At 41.1% G+C, this 24,195-nt stretch overlaps 1 protein-coding gene across 1 annotated transcript; it reads left to right on the forward strand.

Annotated features, from left to right (window-relative positions):
* On the forward strand, positions 1–20,725 carry kcnj10.L (potassium inwardly rectifying channel subfamily J member 10 L homeolog). Its single transcript, NM_001094612.1, is given in 2 exon segments — positions 1–202; positions 18,402–20,725. A coding segment is annotated over 1 exon segment (1,137 nt). The 5' UTR covers positions 1–202; the 3' UTR covers positions 19,539–20,725.
* The last annotated feature ends 3,470 nt before the right edge of the window (positions 20,726–24,195 follow it).

A 24,195-nucleotide genomic window follows, 5' to 3' on the forward strand; every position in this document is an offset into this window, starting at 1 on the left:
GGGGGAGACCCGCTGGTCCTGGTGCCAGACGCTGCCGGAGGGAGGAACATTGAGTGGGACATTGAGTGGGACATTGAGTGGATCAGTGAGTGGATCGGTGAGTGGAATATTGAGTGGAACATTGAGTGGAACATTGAGTGTGTCCAGTACCCACTGTGCCAATCCCAGTCCAGCGACCTCCCACTATCTGCCGACTGGCAAGGTAAGAAGAGACCGGGCACCTGCCCATAATGTGCACCTGTTTGTCTGGGGGGCAAGATTCTATTTTGAGAGGTGAATGTTGGAATTTGTGTAATGTTACCCCCCCCAGCACTGAGGGACGGAGAGTTTGTACCCCAAAAACTGCTCTGTCTGTGCCACTATCTTCAATAACGGGGTCTCTCAATCAGTTCTGCACAAATAGATTTCTTATAAATAGATTTATTTCTCTCCCCCCAGCCCAGCCTGTTAGTACATAGGCAGTTAGTTCATATGGGTCATTTTCCTTCACTCTCACTGCACGTCTGTTCCATGTCTCTACTACTCCTTCAGTGATACCTCCCAATGTCTCTGCTCCTGATGTCCTTCCAACTGCCATCCCAACACATTATCTGCCCTTCTCTTCCCTCTGCCCTTCTCTTGCCTCACGTTCAGCAGAATCAGAGGTTCCAGGACCTTTTAGAATATTTGGGTTCATCCTCTGGCAGCGGAAAGAACAATAAGTTCATACAAATTGTTACTTTGTGTGGGGCACAAGGCTGGAAAAGAGAACCATAATAATAATAACAATAATAATAATAATAATAATAATAACATTAATAATAATAATGATAATAACAACAATAATACTACTACTAATAATAATAACAACAACAACAATAAAAATAATAATATTAAAATACAGACACACAAACAAATTAAATACTGGGATGGACCCTGTCCCAAAGAGCTTGCAATCTGTTGTTGAGGACATCAAATAAAAAGAGCAGGTATCAGCCGTAGTATCAAGAAGAACCTCCCCACTAGCCTCATTTTAGGGGCAAATTAAAAATCTGTCAGTTGAGGAATAGCTAGAGACAGGGGCTACTCTGACCCAGTGATACTATTTATCCAAATTCTACTGAATTTATTATTTCAGTGTAATCAGCCCCTGATATACACAACTCTCCCACTTCCTACTGGAAGCCCTTCCACCGGCCTTGTAATGTTATTTTTACATTGAAGGGAAACTGTCGCCCAGAGAATCAGGTACCGACAGACACTGGTACTTTCTCTATTTAGGGGCAGATTTACTAAACTCGAGTCAATGGTTCGAATGACAAAAAGTTTGAATTGAAAAGTTACATTTTGGGTACTTCAACCATCAAATAGGCTATATTCAACCATTTGACTTTGATTCGACCAATTTGAAGTAAAAATCGAAGGACTATTCGACCATTCAATAATCGAAGTACTGTCTCTTTAAAAAAACAATTAGGGGCCGATTCATCAAGCTCGAGTGAAGGATTCGAAGTAAAAAAACTTCGAATTTCGAAGTGTTTTTTTGGGCTACTTCGACCATCAAATGGGCTACTTCGACCTTCGACTACGACTACGACTTCGAATCGAAGGATTCAAACTAAAAATCGTTTGACTATTCGACCATTCGATAGTCGAAGTACTGTCTCTTTAAAAAAAACTTCGACCCCCTAGTTCGGCAGATAAAAGCTGCCGAAGTCAATGTTAGTCTATTGGGAAGGTCCCCATAGGCTTGCCTAAGTTTTTTTGATCGAAGGATATTCCTTCGATCGTTGCATTAAAATCCTTCGAATCGTTTGATTCGAAGGATTTAATCGTTCGATCGAAGGAATAATCCTTCGATCGTTCGATCGTAGCATTTGCGCTAAATCCTTCGACTTCGATATTCGAAGTCGAAGGATTTCAATTCCTAGTCGAATATCGAGGGTTAATTAACCCTCGATATTCGACCCTTGATGAATCGGCCCCTAAGACTTCATACTTCGCCAAATTAAAGCTACCGAAGTGCAATGTTAGCCTATGGGGACCTTCCACAGCACTTTTCTAAGTTTTTTTTGGTCAAATAGAAATCCTTTGATCAATCGATAAAAATCGATCGATCAAAAATTTTTATTCGACCGCAGGATTGCCAAGTTTGTTGAAAATACATTGAATTCTAATTTGATGTTTTTTGAAGTTTTTTTTACTTCGAAATTCGACCCTTAGTAAATCTGCCCCCCAGAGTAGGATTTGGGGAAAGGGGGATATGATCACTATATATAAATATATAAGGGGGATATGATCACTATATATAAATATATAAGGGGGATATGATCACTATATATAAATATATAAGGGGGATATGATCACTATATATAAATATATAAGGGGGATATGATCACTATATATAAATATATAAGGGGATATGATCACTATATATAAATATATAAGGGGGATATGATCACTATATATAAATATATAAGGGGATATGATCAGTATATATAAATTTATAAGGGGATGTGATCACAATATATAAATATATAAGGGGTATATGATTAATATATATAAATATATAAGGAGGATATGATCACTATATATAAATATATCAGGGGATATGATCAGTATAAATAATTATACAGTATAAGGGGGATATGATCACTATATATAAATATATAAGGGGATATGATCACTATATATAAATATATAAGGGGGATTTGATCACTATATATAAATATATAAGGAGGACATGATCACTATATATAACTATATAAGGGGGATATGATCACTATATATAAATATATAAGGGGAATATGATCACTATATATAAATATATAAGAGGGATATGATCACTATACATAAATATATAAGGGGGATATGATCACTATATATAAATATATATAAGGGGATGTGATCACTATATATAAATATATATAAGGGGATGTGATCACTATATATAAATATATATAAGGGATATGATCACTATGTATAAATATATAAGAGGGATATGATCACTATATATAAATATATAAGGGAGATATGATCACTATATATAAATATATAAGGGGTATATGATCACTATATATAAATATATAAGGGGATATGATCAGTATATATAAATTTATAAGGGGGATATGATCACTATATATAAATATATAAGGAGGATATGATCACTTTATATAAATATATCAGGGGATATGATCAGTATAAATAATTATACAGTATAAGGGGGATATGATAACCATATAAAACCATATAAGGGGGATTTGATCACTATATATAAATATATAAGGAGGACATGATCACTATATATAACTATATAAGGGGGATATGATCACTATATATAAATATATAAGGGGAATATGATCACTATATATAAATATATAAGAGGGATATGATCACTATACATAAATATATAAGAGGGATATGATCACTATATATAAATATATAAGGGGGATATGATCACTATATATAAATATATATAAGGGGATGTGATCACTATATATAAATATATATAAGGGATATGATCACTATGTATAAATATATAAGAGGGATATGATCACTATATATAAATATATAAGGCGGATATGATCACTATATATAAATATATAAGGAGGACATGATCACTATATATAACTATATAAGGGGGATATGATCACTATATATAAATATATAAGGGGAATATGATCACTATATATAAATATATAAGAGGGATATGATCACTATACATAAATATATAAGAGGGATATGATCACTATATATAAATATATAAGGGGGATATGATCACTATATATAAATATATAAAGGGGATATGATCACTATATATAAATATATAAGGGGATATGATCATTGTATATAAATATATAAGAGGGATATGATCACTATATATAAGTATATAAGGGGATATGATCACTATATATAAATATATAAGGGGGATATGATCACTATATATAAATATATAAGGGGGATATGATCACTATATATAAATATATAAGGAGGATATGATCACTATATATAAATATGTAAGGGGATATGATCAGTATATATAATTATATAAGGGGGATATGATCACTATATATAAATATATAAGGGGATATGATCACTATATATAAATATATAAGGGGATATGATCACTATATATAAATATGTAAGGGGATATGATCAGTATATATAATTATATTAGGGGGATATGATAACTATATATAAATATATAAGGGGGGAATGATCACTATATATAAATATATAAGGGGGATATGATCAATATATATAACGATATAAGGGGGATATGATCACTATATATAAATATATAAGGGGGATATGATCACTACACATAAATATATAAGAGGGATATTATCACTATATATAAATATATGAGGGATATGATCACTATATATAAATATATAAGGGGGATATGATCAGTATAAATAAATATATAAGAGGATATGATCACTATAGATAAATATATAAGGGGATATGATCACTATATATAAATATATAAGGTAATATGATCACTATATATAAATATATAAGGGGATATGATCACTATATATAAATATATAAGGGGATATGATCACTATATATAAATATATAAGGGGATATGATCATATATATATAAATATATAAGGGGGATATGATCACTATATATAAATATATAAGGTAATATGATCACGATATATAAATATATAAGGGGATATGATCACTATATATAAATATATAAGGGGATATGATCACTATATATAAATATATAAGGGGATATGATCATATATATATAAATATATAAGGGGGATATGATCACTATATATATAAAACATAAGGGGGTCATGCAAGAAACTGGATTTATTCACTAGTAGATCCTTCCAGTAGACATGAGCCCCCCAGTTGAATCCCCTGTATTCCCCAGATGTCTTTTTTGAACATAAGAAGTTGGGTAGCACATTGATCCTGTGAGTGACATGCTGTACAATGACAATAGTAATTTTATTCCAGTTGAGGGGGATTTACAGTCTCTGGCACTTGAAGGGTTAGTAATTGCAGTATTACTCCAGGTACTGACCCGTTTTGGAGACTGGAAGGAAACTCATGGGGCAGGTATATATATATATGCAGATACACACGGGCAGATATACAGTACATGGGGCTCACTTGTGTGCACTAAGAGTATTTGGGTTCCATACACTGGCTCAGTCCTGCAGTAAATATTTGGGTGAAGACAAACAGAAGGCAAAGCCTAATTAGCATTCTAATTACAGAGTGGGCGAGGCTAAACTGTTTTTAGCCATAACTGCTCCAAACCGGAAATAATAGAAAGCCAGAGATGGATTGAGCCAGGGAGCTGGAGGGATGTTTGTCTTATTCAGTGGTTTACTGTATCACTACAGTCAGTGTTTCACTGTATCACTACAGTCAGTGTGTCACTGTATCACTACAGTCAGTGTGTCACTGTATCACTATAGTCAGCTTGTTACTGTATCACTATATTCAGTGTGTCACTGTATCACTACAGTCAGTGTGTCACTGTATCACTACAGTCAGTGTGTCACTGTATCACTATAGTCAGCTTGTTACGGTATCACTATATTCAGTGTGTCACTGTATCACTACAGTCAGTGTTTCATGGTATCACTATAGTCAGTTTGTTACTGTATCACTATATTCAGTGTGTCACTGTATCACTATAGTCAGTGTGTCACTGTATCACTACAGTCAGTGTTTCACTGTATCACTATAGTAAGCGTGTCACTGTATCACTATAGTCAGTGTGTCACTGTATCACTATAATCAGTGTGTCACTGTATCACTATAGTCAGTGTGTTACTGTATCACTACAGTTGGTGTTTCACTGTATCACTACAGTCAGTGTTTCACCATATCACTACAGTCAGTGTGTTACTGTATCACTATAGTCAGCGTGTCACTGTATCACTACAGTCAGTGTGTTACTGTATCACTACAGTCAGTGTTTCACTGTATCACTATAGTCAGTGTGTCACTGTATCACTACAGTCAGTGTGTCACTGTATCACTATAGTCAGTGTGTCACTGTATCACTACAGTCAGTGTGTCACTGTATCACTATAGTCAGTGTGTTACTGTATCACTACAGTCAGTGTTTCACTGTATCACTATAGTCAGTGTGTTACTGTATCACTACAGTTAGTGTTTCACTGTATCACTTCAGTCAGTGTTTCACCATATCACTATAGTCAGTGTGTTACTGTATCACTACAGTCAGTGTTTCACTGTATCACTACAGCCAGTGTGTTACTGTATCACTACAGTCAGTGTTTCACTGTATCACTATAGTCAGCGTGTCACTGTATCACTACAGTCAGTGTGTCACTGTATCACTATAGTCAGTGTGTCACTGTATCACTATAGTCAGTGTTTCACTGTATCACTACAGTCAGTGTGTCACTGTATCACTACAGTCAGTGTGTTACTGTATCACTACAGTCAGTGTTTCACTGTATCACTATAGTCAGTGTGTTACCGTATCACTACAGATAGTGTTTCACTGTATCACTACAGTCAGTGTTTCACCATATCACTATAGTCAGTGTGTTACTGTATCACTATAGTCAGCGTGTCACTGTATCACTATAGTCAGTGTTTCACCGTATCACTATAGTCAGTGTTTTACTGTATCACTATAGTCAGTGTGTCAGTGTATCACTATAGTCAGTGTGTCACTGTATCACTATAGTCAGTTTGTCACTGTATCACTACAGTCAGTGTGTCACTGTATCACTATAGTTAGTGTGTCACTGTATCACTACAGTCAGTGTTTCACTGTATCACTATAGTCAGTGTGTCACTGTATCACTACAGTCAGTGTGTCACTGTATCACTATAGTCAGTGTGTCACTGTATCACTACAGTCAGTGTGTCACTGTATCACTATAGTCAGTGTGTTACTGTATCACTACAGTCAGTGTTTCACTGTATCACTATAGTCAGTGTGTTACTGTATCACTACAGTTAGTGTTTCACTGTATCACTACAGTCAGTTTTTCACCATATCACTATAGTCAGTGTGTTACTGTATCACTACAGTCAGTGTTTCACTGTATCACTACAGCCAGTGTGTTACTGTATCACTACAGTCAGTGTTTCACTGTATCACTATAGTCAGCGTGTCACTGTATCACTACAGTCAGTGTGTCACTGTATCACTATAGTCAGTGTGTCACTGTATCACTATAGTCAGTGTTTCACTGTATCACTACAGTCAGTGTGTCACTGTATCACTACAGTCAGTGTGTTACTGTATCACTACAGTCAGTGTTTCACTGTATCACTATAGTCAGTGTGTTACTGTATCACTACAGTTAGTGTTTCACTGTATCACTACAGTCAGTGTTTCACCATATCACTATAGTCAGTGTGTTACTGTATCACTATAGTCAGCGTGTCACTGTATCACTATAGTCAGTGTTTCACCGTATCACTATAGTCAGTGTTTTACTGTATCACTATAGTCAGTGTGTCAGTGTATCACTATAGTCAGTGTGTCACTGTATCACTATAGTCAGTTTGTCACTGTATCACTACAGTCAGTGTGTCACTGTATCACTATAGTTAGTGTGTCACTGTATCACTACAGTCAGTGTTTCACTGTATCACTACAGTCAGTGTGTCACTGTATCACTATAGTTAGTGTGTCACTGTATCACTACAGTCAGTGTTTCACTGTATCACTACAGTCAGTGTTTCACTGTATCACTATAGTCAGCGTGTCACTGTATCACTACAGTCAGTGTGTCACTGTATCACTATAGTCAGTGTGTCACTGTATCACTACAGTCAGTGTGTCACTGTATCACTACAGTCAGTTTTTCACTGTATCACTACAGTCAGTGTGTTACTGTATCACTATAGTCAGTGTGTCACTGTATCACTACAGTTATTGTGTCACTGTATCACTACGGTTAGTGTTTCACTGTATCACTACAGCCAGTGTGTTACTGTATCACTACAGTCAGCGTTTCACTGTATCACTATAGTCAGCGTGTTACTGTATCACTACAGTCAGTGTGTCACTGTATCACTACAGTCAGTGTGTCACTGTATCACTATAGTCAGTGTGTCACTGTATCACTACAGTCAGTGTGTCACTGTATCACTATAGTTAGTGTGTCACTGTATCACTACAGTCAGTGTATCACTGTATCACTACAGTCAGTGTTTCACTGTATCACTACAGTCAGTGTTTCACTGTATCACTATAGTCAGCGTGTCACTGTATCACTATAGTCAGCGTGTCACTGTATCACTACAGTTATTGTGTCACTGTATCACTACAGTCAGTGTGTCACTGTATCACTACAGTCAGTGTTTTACTGTATCACTATAGTCAGTGTGTCACTGTATCACTACAGTTATTGTGTCACTGTATCACTACGGTTAGTGTTTCACTGTATCACTACAGCCAGTGTGTTAATGTATCACTACAGCCAGTGTGTGACTGTATCACTACAGTCAGTGTGTCACTGTATCACCACAGTCAGTGTGTTACTGAAACACTACAGTCAGTGCATCACTGTATCACTACAGTCAGTGTGTTACTGTATCACTACAGTCAGTGTTTCACTGTATAACTACAGCCAGTGTGTTACTGTATCACTACAGTAAGTGTTTCACTATATCACTACAGCCAGTTTGTTACTGTATCACTATAGTTAGCATGTTACTGTGTCACTACAGTCAATGTGTCACTGTATCACTATAGTCAGTGTTTCACTGTATCACTATAGTCAGTGTGTCACTGTATCACTACAGCCAGTGTGTCACTGTATCACTATAGTTAGTGTGTCACTGTATCACTACAGTCAGTGTATCACTGTATCACTACAGTCAGTGTTTCACTGTATCACTACAGTCAGTGTTTCACTGTATCACTATAGTCAGCGTGTCACTGTATCACTATAGTCAGCGTGTCACTGTATCACTACAGTTATTGTGTCACTGTATCACTACAGTCAGTGTGTCACTGTATCACTACAGTCAGTGTTTTACTGTATCACTATAGTCAGTGTGTCACTGTATCACTACAGTTATTGTGTCACTGTATCACTACGGTTAGTGTTTCACTGTATCACTACAGCCAGTGTGTTAATGTATCACTACAGCCAGTGTGTGACTGTATCACTACAGTCAGTGTGTCACTGTATCACCACAGTCAGTGTGTTACTGAAACACTACAGTCAGTGCATCACTGTATCACTACAGTCAGTGTGTTACTGTATCACTACAGTCAGTGTTTCACTGTATAACTACAGCCAGTGTGTTACTGTATCACTACAGTAAGTGTTTCACTATATCACTACAGCCAGTTTGTTACTGTATCACTATAGTTAGCATGTTACTGTGTCACTACAGTCAATGTGTCACTGTATCACTATAGTCAGTGTTTCACTGTATCACTATAGTCAGTGTGTCACTGTATCACTACAGCCAGTGTTTTACTGTATCACTATAGTCAGTGTGTCAGTGTATCACAATAGTCAGTGTGTCACTGTATCACTATAGTCAGTGTGTCAGTGTATCACTATAGTCAGTGTGTCACTGTATCACTATAGTCAGTGTTTCACTGTATCACTATAGTCAGTGTGTCACTGTATCACTACAGTCAGTGTGTCACTGTATCACTATAGTCAGTGTGCCACTGTATCACTATAGTCAGTGTGTCACTGTATCACTATAGTCAGTGTTTCACTGTATCACTATAGTTAGTGTGTCACTGTATCACAGCTGGTTGATGAAAACAAAATAAAAGCGCAGATTCTGAACTCGTATTTTTCATCTGTTTACACAAATGAAGAACCAGTAAGTGAAGGTTTCCTTCTTAACACTCCCAATTCTAGTAATACAACTAATGATGCATGGTTCACACAAGAAGAAATTCAAAAGAGACTTGAACAGGTTAAGATTAACAAAGGTCCAGGGCCAGATGGTATTCATCCCAGGGTAATTAGCGAGCTTAGCTCTGTGATTGCCAAACCTCTTTACTTAATTTTTCAGGATTCATTGAGATCTGGTATTGTGCCAAGAGACTGGCGAATTGCTAATGTGGTGCCTCTATTCAAAAAAGGATCCCGTTCTCAGCCTCAAAACTATAGGCCAGTTAGTCTGACGTCAGTATTAGGAAAGCTTTTCGAAGGGTTAATAAAGGATAAGATACTGGACTTCATAGCAAATCATAATACTATGAGTTTGTGCCAGCATGGTTTTATGCGTAATAGATCTTGCCAGACTAACTTAATTTCTTTTTACGAGAATGTAAGTAGAGACCTCGATTCTGGGATGGCAGTGGATGTGATTTACTTAGACTTTGCTAAAGCATTTGATACAGTGCCACACAAAAGGTTACTGGTTAAATTAAGGAATGTTGGCCTGGAACATAGTATTTGTACCTGGATAGCGAACTGGCTAAAAGATAGACTACAAAGAGTGGTGGTAAATGGAACATTTTCTAATTGGACCAGTGTTGTTAGTGGAGTACCGCAGGGCTCTGTACTAGGTCCCTTGCTTTTCAACTTGTTTATTAATGACCTGGAGGTGGCCATTGAAAGTACTGTTTCTATTTTAGCAGATGATACTAAATTGTGCAGAACTATAGGTTCCATGCAGGATGCTGCCACTTTGCACAGTGATTTGTCTAAACTGGAAAACTGGGCAGCAAACTGGAAAATGAGGTTCAATGTTGATAAATGCAAGGTTATGCACTTTGGCAAAAATAATATAAATGCAAGTTATACACTAAATGGCAATGTGTTGGGAGTTTCCTTAAATGAAAAGGATCTAGGGGTCTTTGTAGATAACACGTTGTCTAATTCTGGGCAGTGTCATTCTGTGACTACTAAAGCAAATAAAGTTCTTGTATAAAAAAGGGCATTAACTCAAGGGATGAAACATAATTGTGTCTCTTTATAGGTCCCTGGTGAGGCCTCATCTGGAGTATGGGGGCAGTTTTGGACTCCAGTCCTTAAGAGGGATATAAATGAGCTGGAGAGAGTGCAGAGACTAAGTGCAACTAAACTGGTTAGAGGGAGGGAAGAGTTAAATTATGAGGGGAGACTGTCAAGGTTGGGGTTGTTTTCTCTGGAAAAAAGGCGCTTGCGAGGGGACATGATTAGACTTTACAAGTACATTAGAGGACATTATAGACAAATGGCAGGGGACCTTTTTACCCATAAAGTGGATCACGTACCAGAGGCCACCCCTTTAGACTAGAAGAAAAGAACTTTCATTTGAAGCAACGTAGAGGGTTCTTCACAGTCAGGACAGTGAGGTTGTGGAATGCACTGCCGGGTGATGTTGTGATGGCTGATTCAGTTAATGACTATAAGAATGGCTTGGATGATTTTTTGGACAGACATAATATTAAAGGCTATTGTGATACTAAACTCTATAGTTAATATAGGTATGGGTATATAGAATTTTAATTAAAAGTAGGGATGGGTGTGTGTATGGATGCTGGGTTTTCATTTGGAGGGGTTGAACTTGATGGACTTTGTCTTTTTTCAACCCAATTTAACTATGTAACTATGTAACTACAGTCAGTGTGTCACTGTATCACTACAGTCAGTGTTTCACTGTATCACTACAGTCAGTGTTTCACTGTATCACTACAGTCAGTGTGTCACTGTATCACTATAGTCAGCGTGTCACTGTATCACTACAGTTATTGTGTCACTGTATCACTATAGTCAGTGTGTCACTGTATCACTACAGTCAGTGTTTTACTGTATCACTATAGTCAGTGTGTCACTGTATCACTACAGTTATTGTGTCACTGTATCACTACGGTTAGTGTTTCACTGTATCACTACAGCCAGTGTGTTAATGTATCACTACAGCCAGTGTGTTACTGTATCACTACAGTCAGTGTGTCACTGTATCACCACAGTCAGTGTGTTACTGAAACACTACAGTCAGTGCATCACTGTATCACTACAGTCAGTGTGTTACTGTATCACTACAGTCAGTGTTTCACTGTATCACTACAGTCAGTGTTTCACTGTATCACTATAGTCAGTGTGTCACTGTATCACTACAGTCAGTGTGTTACTGTATCACTACAGTCAGTGTTTCACTGTATCACTATAGTCAGTGTGTCACTGTATCACTACAGTCAGTGTGTTACTGTATCACTACAGTCAGTGTTTCACTGTATCACTACAGTCAGTGTGTTACTGTATCACTATAGTCAGTGTGTCACTGTATCACTACAGTTATTGTGTCACTGTATCACTATGGTTAGTGTTTCACTGTATCACCACAGCCAGTGTGTTAATGTATCACTACAGTCAGTGTGTTACTGTATCACTACAGTTAGTGTATCACAATATCACTACAGTCAGTGTTTCACTATATCACTACAGTCAGTGTGTTACTGTACCACTGTTTTATCTGTTTTTTCACTCACTCCAATGGACCCTTGGAAATTGGTTTTGGTGCCCATAGTGCCATAGTTACACTGCCCCACTGCTTGCCAACCTGCCGCAAACCCTAAATTGGTGCCCTTTTTCTTTAGAATTAGCATTGGTCTTTGTTTATGGTACCCGCGGGACATTGGTCTGTATTTATGGTACTTGGGGGGCATTGGTCTGTAGTTATGGCACCTGGGGGGCATTGGTGTTCTGTAGGTTCTGTGCATTTATCAACGTTGGGGCCCTGGTTCCAGCATGAGGGGCCCCTTTGTGCCATTGTTGGATTGGGAAGTGAGGGAAGCAGCAGGCAGGCCTCCCTGGGAATAATAATCACTGTGCCATTGTCAATGGGCCTTTGTGCCACGAGAGCTCCGTTCAGCCCCTCTCCTACGGAATGTCACAATAGTGCCAGTGTCTGCTCCCCGAAACACTCACAAGCTTTCACAGTCTTCCTCCTCCTCCCCCATCTCTCTCTCTCTCTCTCTACGGCTCCAGTCCTCTTGGGCGGCCGACCTGCATAATCCAAACAGCCCTGATCTCCCCCAGACACCCCTCATTTCCATTCCTTAACAGTCACCCCAGATCTGTCCCCCATCCCTCAGCCCCCCCCCCGATGTCCCCCCGTGCCTCAGCTGATGTGTGACAAGGACACAGGTGTGACACAAGTTTATTGAGCAGGTAACGCAATGAGGCGCAGACACACAATGATCACAAGTAACCCTTTCAGGGAATGATGACATTATGGATCTGCTCATGTTCCAGGACACAAACACACAAAAACACACGTTACAAGCAAAAAAATAGAAAAATAGAAATGGAAAAAAGGAAAGTACATGAAGTCCTGGATTTCTTACAAAGCTTTATTATCAACCAATAGTAAAAGGGTTGTTCGCCTTTAAATAAAATGTTAGTTATGATGTAGAGGCAGATATTGCAGTTGGTCTTCATTTTTTATTATTTGTGTTTTTTGACTTATTCAGCAGCTCTCCAGTTTGCAGTTTCAGTCTGGTTCCTAAGGTCCAAATTCCCCTAGCAACCACAGATTAATTGTAATTAGAGACTGGAATATGAATAGGAGAGGCCTGAATAGAAAGATGAGTAATACAAAGTAACAATAACAATACATTTGTAGCCTTACAGAGCATTTGTCACTGACCCCGATTTGAAAGCTGGAAAGAGTCAGAATAAGAAGGAAAATAATTCAAAAACTATAAAACAGAAAAATGAAGGCCAATGGAAAAGTTGCTCAGAATCACAGTCATTCTATAACATACTAACATTGCTGGGCACTAGCTCCCATACAGTGACCTCTCCCTGGCATTGCTGGGCATTACCCCTGTATAATGGCTGGATTTGGGGTGCCCGTACCCTTGTTTACTCACAGTCCTGTGCCCTTCATGTCACTATGTGGGAAATGTGGTTATAACACAGGTTACAACAAGTTTTCTCTTGTTCGGATCTGTAATCAGCTGCCCCGGAGGAGGCAATGGCATTTTACTCCGTGCACTAGTTATCCTTTAACCTATATGCCTGGGGGCAATGGAACATTCTGTTACCTGCCCCACACACGGCACATGGCAGTTGCTCAGCAGCCGGCACAGAGAAAACACTGAATAAATCATTAGATCCATCCAGGAACGGCCATGGGCACCACTTCAGCTTGGGGAGAAACTTTGCACAATCCCTTTCTCATTTGCAGGTGAATCAGACAAAACACTTTGTGGTACTGGGGAGGGGGTGCAAACACTAAGTGTCAGTCACACAGAACCTGGAACTTACCTGCTGACTTACCTGCTTATATGACTATGTGGAGAAAGGTTTTTATGGTACAGGAACATTCCTGGTGGGACATCTGGGCTTTGCAACATCATCTCATATAAAGTACTGGCACAACAGAACCTAGAGAAGGTCCAGCTGATTCCAGCACCCTGACACCCTAATACCAGCACCCTGACACCCTGATACCAGCACTCTGACACCCTGATACCAGCACCCTTACACCCTGATACCAGGTACCAGCACCCTGACACCAGCACCCTAACACCCTGATACCAGCACCCTGATACCCTGATACCAGCACCCTGACACCAGCACCCTGACACCAGCACTCTGACACCCTGATACCAGCACCCTGACACCCTGATACCAGCACCCTGACACCCTGATACCAGCACCCTGACACCCTGATACCAGCACTCTGACACCCTGATACCAGCACCTTTACACCCTGATACCAGGTACCAGCACCCTGACACCCTAATACCAGCACCCTAACACCCTGATACCAGCACCCTGATACCAGCACCCTGATACCAGCACTCTAACACCCTGATACCAGCACCCTTACCCCGTGATACCAGCACTCTAACACCCAGATACCCCAATTCTCTTTCTCTACTCTGCTCCTCCCTACAAACATCTGGATCCCATGTGCTGTTGGGAGTCTATTGTACTGGCACCCAATTCTCTCTCTCTCTGCTCCTCTAATTACATTTTATTTTTTCTCAAAAAAAGATCCCAATGCTCGAAGTCCATTTCATTTCCATTTCCATTAAGTGTCAGAGCCTCTGTGGGAATGTAGAACAGTCATTAATCACCCTCTCACCCCCTCTCACCCCCATTCATCCCCTTGTCAGGAGCAACAAGGGCCACATTGTCTCCACATAACATTTGCTCTGCTGAATACACAGGGCCCAACATAAACCCCTCTGATTGGGTAACCCCTGCCCCAACTCTGTCTGTTATTATTGGCTACAAACTGCCTGGCGGGGAGCAATTGCCTCCTAATGAGAATATAGTGCACGGTGGCACCTGATATAATAAAATATACCCCCCCCCCCAATACTGTACTGCCCAGGGGAATGTGCACCATATTTATGAATAGAGTCGTTTAGTGATACATGGGGTCCTACTGAATGATGCACAGAATCTGGGTCCCATAGACCATAGTTGGGGGACACATTCCAGTTCACATGAAGCAGATGAAGAAGGTTCCCCATAGAAACATATCAGGGGTCAGGAATTAGATCCCTGGACGAGAGATGGAGAGAATTGGTATTTCCCATAGCATTCGTTTTGTACCCTATGAGGGAGTATAAAAGGGGGAGCAGCCCTTATTAATCTCTATGTCGGAAGCTTCTGATACTTCTCATTGATCAGAAGAACAATGGGGAGACCTGACAAGGCATCACCATGGGCTGAACCCACAGACAAAGGCTTGGAGACAAAGTGAGAGCCCAGAGAGAATTAGAAACCTGAGGCTACGGGGAGTTGTGCTCAGGCTGTTAATTTCCCTCATAAAAGAAGAAAAATGCCCCAATAGCAACATGAATGGGAGAGAAAGAGGATAGTGGAGCTTTAAATCTGTCAATTTCCTCCTGTTCTGACCCCTGGAATAAAGCAGAGAAAGTCTCTCATTCAGTCTTTTCATTCTGTTTGGAAACATTCCACATGGGAAGAGCAAGCAGCTGCCGTTCCTTTCCCTGGCCAAATGCTCTCCCCATTCTGTGGCCAAATTTTATCCCCGTATTGGCTGGCCTACTTCTCCATCATTTACCAGGTGAAGTTATCTGCTCATTCCCTGGCCTAGTTTTATTCCTATTCCCTGTCCTAACTGTCTTCCTATTTCCTGGCCATATTCTCTCCCCAATCCCATTCCCATTAATGACATTTCACTTCCTATTCCCTTCCTATTCTCTTCACATTCTCTGTCCTAGTTCTCTTCCCATTCCCTTTCCTAGTTCTCTTCCCATTCCCATACCCTGTCCTATATATTTTCCTATTCCCTGTCCTAGTTCTCTTCCCATTCTCTGATCTACTTCTCTTCCTATTCCTTGTCCTAGTTCTCTTCCCATTCCATGTCCTAGTCCTCTTCCCATTCCATGTCCTAGTTCTCTTTCCATTCCATGTCCTAGTTCTCTTCCAATCCCATATCCTAGTTCTGTTCCAATTCCCTGTCCAAGTTCTCTTCCAATTCCCTATCCAACTTATCTTCCCATTCCATATTCCAGTTCTTTTCCCATTCCCTGGCCTATTTCTCTACCGTTCCCTGTCCTGTTCTCTTCCAATCCCATATCCTAGTTCTGTTCCCATTCCCTGTCCAAGTTCTCTTCCAATTCCCTATCCAACTTATCTTCCCATTCCCTATTCCAGTTCTTTTCCTATTCCCTATCCTCTTTCCAATCCCTGTTCTAGTTCTCTTCCCATTCCCTGTCCCAGTTCTCTTCCCATTGCCTGTTCTAGTTTTTTTCCCATTCCTTGGCCTACTTCTCTTCCTATTCCCTGTCCGAGTTCTCTTCTCATTCACAATCCTAGTTCTCTTCCCATTCCTTGTCCTAGTTCTTTTCCCATTCCCTGTACTAGTTCTCTTCCCATACACATTCCCTGTCCTAGTTCTCTTCACATTCCCATTTGCTGTCCTAGTTCTCTTCCCTTTTCCATTCCCTGTTCTAGTTCTCTTGCAATTCACTGTCCTAGGTCTCTTCCCATTCCCTGTTCTAGTTCTATTCCCATTCACTGTTTTAGTTCTCTTTCCATTCCCATTCCTTTTCCTTGTTCTCTTCCCATTCCCATTCCCTGTCCTAGTTCTCTTCCCATTCCCTGTCTTTGTCCTCTTCCCTTTCTCATTCCCTGTTCTAGTTCTCTTCCCATTCCCATTTCTTCTCCAAGTTCCCTTCCCATTCCCTGTCCTAGTTCTCTTCCCATTCCCTGTGCTAGTTTGTTTCTCATTCCCTGTCCTAGTTCTCGTCTCTTATCATTCCCATTCCCTGTTCTAGTTCTATTCCAATTCACTGTTCTAGTTCTCTTTCCATTCCCATTCCTTTTGCTAGTTCTCTTCCCATTCCCATTTCTTCTCCAAGTTCCCTTCCCATTCCCTGTCCTAGTTCTCTTCTGATTCCCTATTCTAGTCCTCTTGTCATTCCCATTCCCTGTTCTAGTTCTCTTCCCAATCCCTAGGTTAGTTCTCTTCCCCATTCTCTTGGCTATACCCTGGCTATTTTTGCTGCCCATCTCCTGGACTTATTAAACGATTTGTTTCCTATATTTCTTTCATCCCTGGCCGTGTTCCCTGCATATTTCCTATGGTGGGAGGGGCAGACAGTGCCCTTACAGGGGCATTAAGAGGGGGTAGTACCCAAATTAGTAAGATGGTGTGAGCCCAACACCTGAGGTTCAACCAAAAGTTGTTTGGCCGACTGGCAGTGAAAGGGTGTACAGACTCCCAGAAGCCAATGAATGAGCAGCTGTGAGGGGTTCTTGATTGGACAGTGCTGTTAACTCTTTCCTTGCCAGGCTGATTGATGGGGCTCTCAGCATAGAATAAGTGGAGGATGATGTAAAGGGTAAGTGAGCTCATTCTGTTCCTTCCTGTCCGGACCCCCCAGGAAGCGCTGAGCACATTGTACTGAGAGTGATTCTGTGTCAGGCTCCGGAACTGGCACATCCATTGTCTCCGGCCTTGGCTCAGTCTTCTCTGCTCTCCCCATTACCAGAAGGGACTGACAGGCTGCGCAGACAGAGGATTCATTCTTGGGGGGCACATGTATGGCAGGAGCAAGGGGGACTAGACATTAACTACTAAACAACCAGGGCAGAGGGGAATAAAGTGCCAATTGAGCTGTGCTGCTTCTGTATGTGGGATTAATTCATATCCGACATCAGGGAACCAGCAGCATTCACACCCTCTCTGGCACATAGAAGGTTAAATATTGCCAGTTCTGTTTATTCTGTCAGTATTGACTGCCACCTACTGGCCAGAGAGATACAACCAGCACCAGTGAAATGTCCAATGAATGTATATAGGGTAGTTTAGGATTATATTTTATCCTTTAAGCAAACATTTTATGGTTTTATATTTTCTTTATTTTGATATTATTTAGCGCCACCTGTTGGTCACCACCAAGGATTTTCTGATGCCCTTGGTTCCCCCCGGTTGTGAATCCCTAGTGAAAGGGTCTATGCATTTTTATGACTCCTTGTTGTCTTGGTTCCTTCCAGATGACTTCTGCAGTGAAGGTCTATTACAGTCAGACCACCCAAACAGATAGTCGCCCTCTAATTGGCTCAAGCCTAAGAAGGAGGAGGGTCATGACCAAGGATGGGAGGAGCAATGTCCGCATGGACCACATCACAGACAAAGGGTTCCTCTACCTCAAGGACTTGTGGACAACATTCATTGACATGCAGTGGAGGTACAAGCTGCTCCTGTTCTCTGCAACCTTTGCTGGGACATGGTTTATTTTTGGGGTCATTTGGTACTTGGTGGCTCTGGTGCATGGTGACGTCTTAGAATTTAATGCTCCGGCCAACCACACCCCATGTGTCATGCAAGTGCACACGCTCACTGGCGCTTTCCTCTTCTCATTGGAATCTCAGACAACTATAGGCTACGGATTCCGTTACATCAGCGAGGAATGTCCCTACGCTATTATTCTCCTCATTACTCAGCTGGTCCTCACCACCATCATGGAGATCTTTATCACAGGAACATTCTTGGCCAAAATTGCCCGTCCCAAAAAAAGGGCAGAAACCATCAAATTCAGCCAGAATGCAGTGGTGTCCCAGCACGAGGGCAAGTTGTGCCTAATGATTCGGGTGGCCAATATGAGGAAGAGTCTGCTGATTGGCTGCCAGGTGACAGGAAAGCTCTTGCAGACCCACCTCACTAAAGAAGGTGAGAATGTCCATCTCAATCAGATCAATGTGGACTTCCAGGTGGACACTTCCTCAGACAGCCCCTTTCTCATCCTGCCACTCACCTTCTACCACATTATTGATGAGTCCAGCCCCCTGAGGGACGTGGCCCTTCGCTCAGGAGAAGGGGACTTTGAGCTGGTGGTGATTCTCAGTGGCACCGTGGAACCAACTAGTGCGACTTGCCAAGTGCGGACATCATACCTCCCTGAGGAGATCTTGTGGGGCCATGAGTTCAGCCCAGTGATTTCAGTCTCCTCCAGTGGGAAATATGTGGCTGACTTTAGTCTGTTTGACCAAGTGCTGAAAGTGTCCCCTCCATGCTGCATCCATGAGACAGTACGATTTGGGGATTCAGAGAAGCTCAAGCTGGAAGAGTCTTTTAAGGATAAACCTCAGAAAGAGGGGAGCCCCCTCAGCGTGAGAATCAGCAATGTTTGATCTCCAGGATTAGCTAATTATTACTACTATCATGTTTTCCTCTACAGTAGGTACCTGGCTATCCCCATAAGGGGCCCTATAACTCCTAGGAAATAGTTATGAAACCCACCACTTGAATGTTCCAGAAGGTCACTGGCCATTCTCATGGGTATTGCAGAGGAAGGCTCTATATTACACTGGGCATTTATTTTAGGTTTAGGGGGGGCTTCTTGCCTTGATCTTGAACTCTACTATTTAAGGGAACTGGTGGACATCACTGTGTGGACTAGAGGCACTACAATTGACAACAAGAATGTATTGATTCTTTTACTGAGATCCAAACACCACCATACCCCATTATCCCCTGACTCTAACCCGACTTTAGTCTTGACTCCGCCCAGCACCAATCATTTTGCTTCTTCCCCAGACTGTTGAGCCAACTCTTTGCTTGGCACCTCTTCTAAACTCTATGGCCTTCTTGCTCATTAGCTTCACACGAGTGCCTGTTCCATTGACATAAATGTAATTGGGGCACCCCAGGTTTTACAAATTGAAGATGCTGAGGTGTGTCAGGTTCACTCAAATGGCAGTGACTGGTGTAGAGATCACCCCTTATCTCAGAACATACTTAGAAACTCTCAACCCAAACCCTGTGGAGTCAAGGAATATGGGTCATGGGCATTAAGAGGTTGGCATGCTGCTAGAACCAGTCCCTGATTTGTTGTACAGGAGAGGGGGGCACAGAGGCCTTAATCAGGACAAGATACTTGAGCAGAGGACATTTCTTCATACGATTTGCAGAAATTAGAAATAGTCCAGGAATCAGCAGTACTTAGTCTTCAGTCACCCTTTATTAGTGTATTCCCACTCACAACATGTTTCGGGAGCTGGTCCCTTTTTGAACTTGAAAATACAGCAATAAAGTCTGATTGCAGAGTAAGTGCTGCTGGTTCCTGGTCTGTTTCTTATTTCTACAAATCGAATGTTTATCACATGACGGATGGTGAAACAGCAGGTCTACAAGTATCGGGTTTTTTTCACTCATCCTTCTCTGATTAAGACATTTCTTCATATCATGTTGTACATCACACTGGATGATAAGAGCTGGGGAACCAGTAACTTGTGATTTCTATGATACATTTTGTACTAACGTTGCACCTTAAATAACAATACTATATATATATATATATATATATATACGAACCCTATACACATGTGCGTCTCTGTGTTACTGGAACTGCCATTGCAACTCACATGATTTGGTCTCTTCTTCCTCTGAGAAATTGGTTCACCCTAATTCCTGTCAATCACCATTGCAGGCTGCATTCATTGGCTACAACACCTGTGGTCTCTTATTGGCTGGGATTTCTGGGGCAGTACTTACCACAGGTAACCCCACCCTAATTCTCTAGCCAGTGAGTAGCCACCAGTGAATGTAGTTTGACATGGTGGAAAGTGAGTCTTCTCAGCTTGTGGATGGGGCAACCTGGAGCTGGGTTCATCTGGCCCTTGGTGGGGTAACAATTTGGGGGAGGAGTTATCCTGGCGTGTAATATCCTCAATACAGAATATGTTAATGATACTGCCAAGAGGGATAGAACAGACTGGGTATGTACAAAGCCAAGATACACAGCCAGTGTCGGACTGGGCCACCAGATACCAGGACAACTCCCGGTGGGCCCAGGTGTCAGTGGCCTCTTGCTTCTGACCATTTGGCCTATTTCATGGTCATTCTCTATTTCTTTATGGGCAAATGCTTAATAATGAAAGAATATAGTAAGTAGATATAAAAGACTAGGAGAATAAAGAGGTTGAGTGAGGAGAGGAGGAATAATTGTTTGGAAAGTGGCCCATGGTCACGGTTTACTGGTGGGACCACCATCTAAAGTTCTCTGGTGGGCCCCATGTATTCCAGTCCGACACTGTACACAACACATGGAAAAACAAGCTGTGATGCCAGTGAGTGAGGACCTGTAAGTCAGGCAGAGGATGCTGGGAAGGAAACGCAAATACAGTGAACTATGGGTAGAAAAAAAGAGACCAATAAACACACGTAAGACAAAATATACAGGAAGACAGTCATCCAATCAGTGAGACAGTAACATACGGGCGATTGGAGGAATGAAGCATCTATCAACCAATCTCTTGGCCCTTTATATTAGCAACTGACTGACTGAATGGTCAGAAGATAAGGGACCATGGGACACTTTGTAGTTTTCCTTCTGTGCGATAGGAACTCAGGAGCAACCTCGTCTTCTACATAAAAAGTCTGGCGCCTCTAGGAATGGATGGAGAAGGTGCTGGAAGTTGGGGTTCAGGTGAATAAAGGGATGCTACTGATTTTCCTCACCCCCAGATTACCGGCTAAAGATCGACACCCCCCAGCCTGAACCATGTGACTTCATTCACATAATGCATTTTTGGGAGCTGTCATGGTTTAAAGGGGAAATCTGCAAACATTAAGTTGATTGAATGAGGAGAAGGACAGCGGTTTTGCTTTCTATTTATTTAATGGGATATAAATTCTCAGCAAGCAAACGGAATGAGGGTTAGGGATTTAGGGGTGTAGGGATGGAGGGGGGTCAGCGGTACATCAGGAGCACAGCAGCCTCAGTAATGGCTTTAGTGGCACTTGAACCAATGCCAGTCCCATATCCATTCCAGTCAAAGGAAGCAAAGTCTCCACATTGGACTGGGTCTCTTTCTGGCATGTAGCCTCCCCCTCCGATACAATGCTGGGGAGAAGAATGAGGCTCAGAGATACACAACTTACTGGCCCAGTCTAACCAATCACTTCTATGCCCAATGTCTTCCATCAAAATTCCCTATTCACCTACCCCAGTGATGTCTGCCCATGGGGCCATCTGACTAACCAACACTACTATAGTTTATATAAACAAGCTGCTGTGTAGCCATGGGGGCAGCCATTCAAGCACAGGATACACAGTAGATAACAGATAAGTACTACTATAGTTTATATAAACAAGCTGCTGTGTAGCCATGGGGGCAGCCATTCAAGCACAGGATACACCGTAGATATCAGATAAGTACTACTATAGTTTATATAAACAAGCTGCTGTGTAGCCATGGGGGCAGCCATTCAAGCACAGGATACACCGTAGATATCAGATAAGTACTACTATAGTTTATATAAACAAGCTGCTGTGTAGCCATGGGGGCAGCCATTCAAGCACAGGATACACAGTAGATAACAGATAAGTACTACTATAGTTTATATAAACAAGCTGCTGTGTAGCCATGGGGGCAGCCATTCAAGCACAGGATACACAGTAGATAACAGATAAGTACTACTATAGTTTATATAAACAAGCTGCTGTGTAGCCATGGGGGCAGCCATTCAAGCACAGGATACACAGTAGATAACAGATAAGTACTACTATAGTTTATATAAACAAGCTGCTGTGTAACCATGGGGGCAGCCATTCAAGCACAGGATACACAGTAGATAAAAGATAAGTACTACTATAGTTCATACAAACAAGCTGCTGTGTAGCCATGGGGGCAGCCATTCAAGCACAGGATACACAGTAGATAACAGATAAGTACTACTATAGTTTATATAAACAAGCTGCTGTGTAGCCATGGGGGCAGCCATTCAAGCACAGGATACACAGTAGATAACAGACAAGTACTACTATAGTTTATATAAACAAGCTGCTGTGTAGCCATGGGGGCAGCCATTCAAGCACAGGATACACAGTAGATAACAGACAAGTACTACTATAGTTTATATAAACAAGCTGCTGTGTAGCCATGGGGGCAGCCATTCAAGCACAGGATACACAGTAGATAACAGATAATTACTACTATAGTTTATATAAACAAGCTGCTGTGTAGCCATGGGGGCAGCCATTCAAGCACAGGATACACAGTAGATAACAGATAAGTACTACTATAGTTTATATAAACAAGCTGCTGTGTAGCCATGGGGGCAGCCATTCAAGCACAGGATACACAGTAGATAACAGATAAGTACTACTATAGTTTATATAAACAAGCTGCTGTGTAGCCATGGGGGCAGCCATTCAAGCACAGGATACACAGTAGATAACAGATAAGTACTACTATAGTTTATATAAACAAGCTGCTGTGTAGCCATGGGGGCAGCCATTCAAGCACAGGATAGACAGTAGATAACAGATAAGTACTACTATAGTTTATAGAAACAAGCTGCTGTGTAGCCATGGGGGCAGCCATTCAAGCACAGGATACACAGTAGATAACAGATAAGTACTACTATAGTTTATATAAACAAGCTGCTGTGTAGCCATGGGGGCAGCCATTCAAGCACAGGATACACCGTAGATATCAGATAAGTACTACTATAGTTTATATAAACAAGCTGCTGTGTAGCCATGGGGGCAGCCATTCAAGCACAGGATACACCGTAGATATCAGATAAGTACTACTATAGTTTATATAAACAAGCTGCTGTGTAGCCATGGGGGCAGCCATTCAAGCACAGGATACACAGTAGATAACAGATAAGTACTACTATAGTTTATATAAACAAGCTGCTGTGTAGCCATGGGGGCAGCCATTCAAGCACAGGATACACAGTAGATAACAGATAAGTACTACTATAGTTTATATAAACAAGCTGCTGTGTAGCCATGGGGGCAGCCATTCAAGCACAGGATACACAGTAGATAACAGA

Source organism: Xenopus laevis, chromosome 8L (assembly GCF_017654675.1).
Source record: "Xenopus laevis strain J_2021 chromosome 8L, Xenopus_laevis_v10.1, whole genome shotgun sequence".
Classification (NCBI taxonomy): Eukaryota; Metazoa; Chordata; class Amphibia; order Anura; family Pipidae; genus Xenopus; species Xenopus laevis.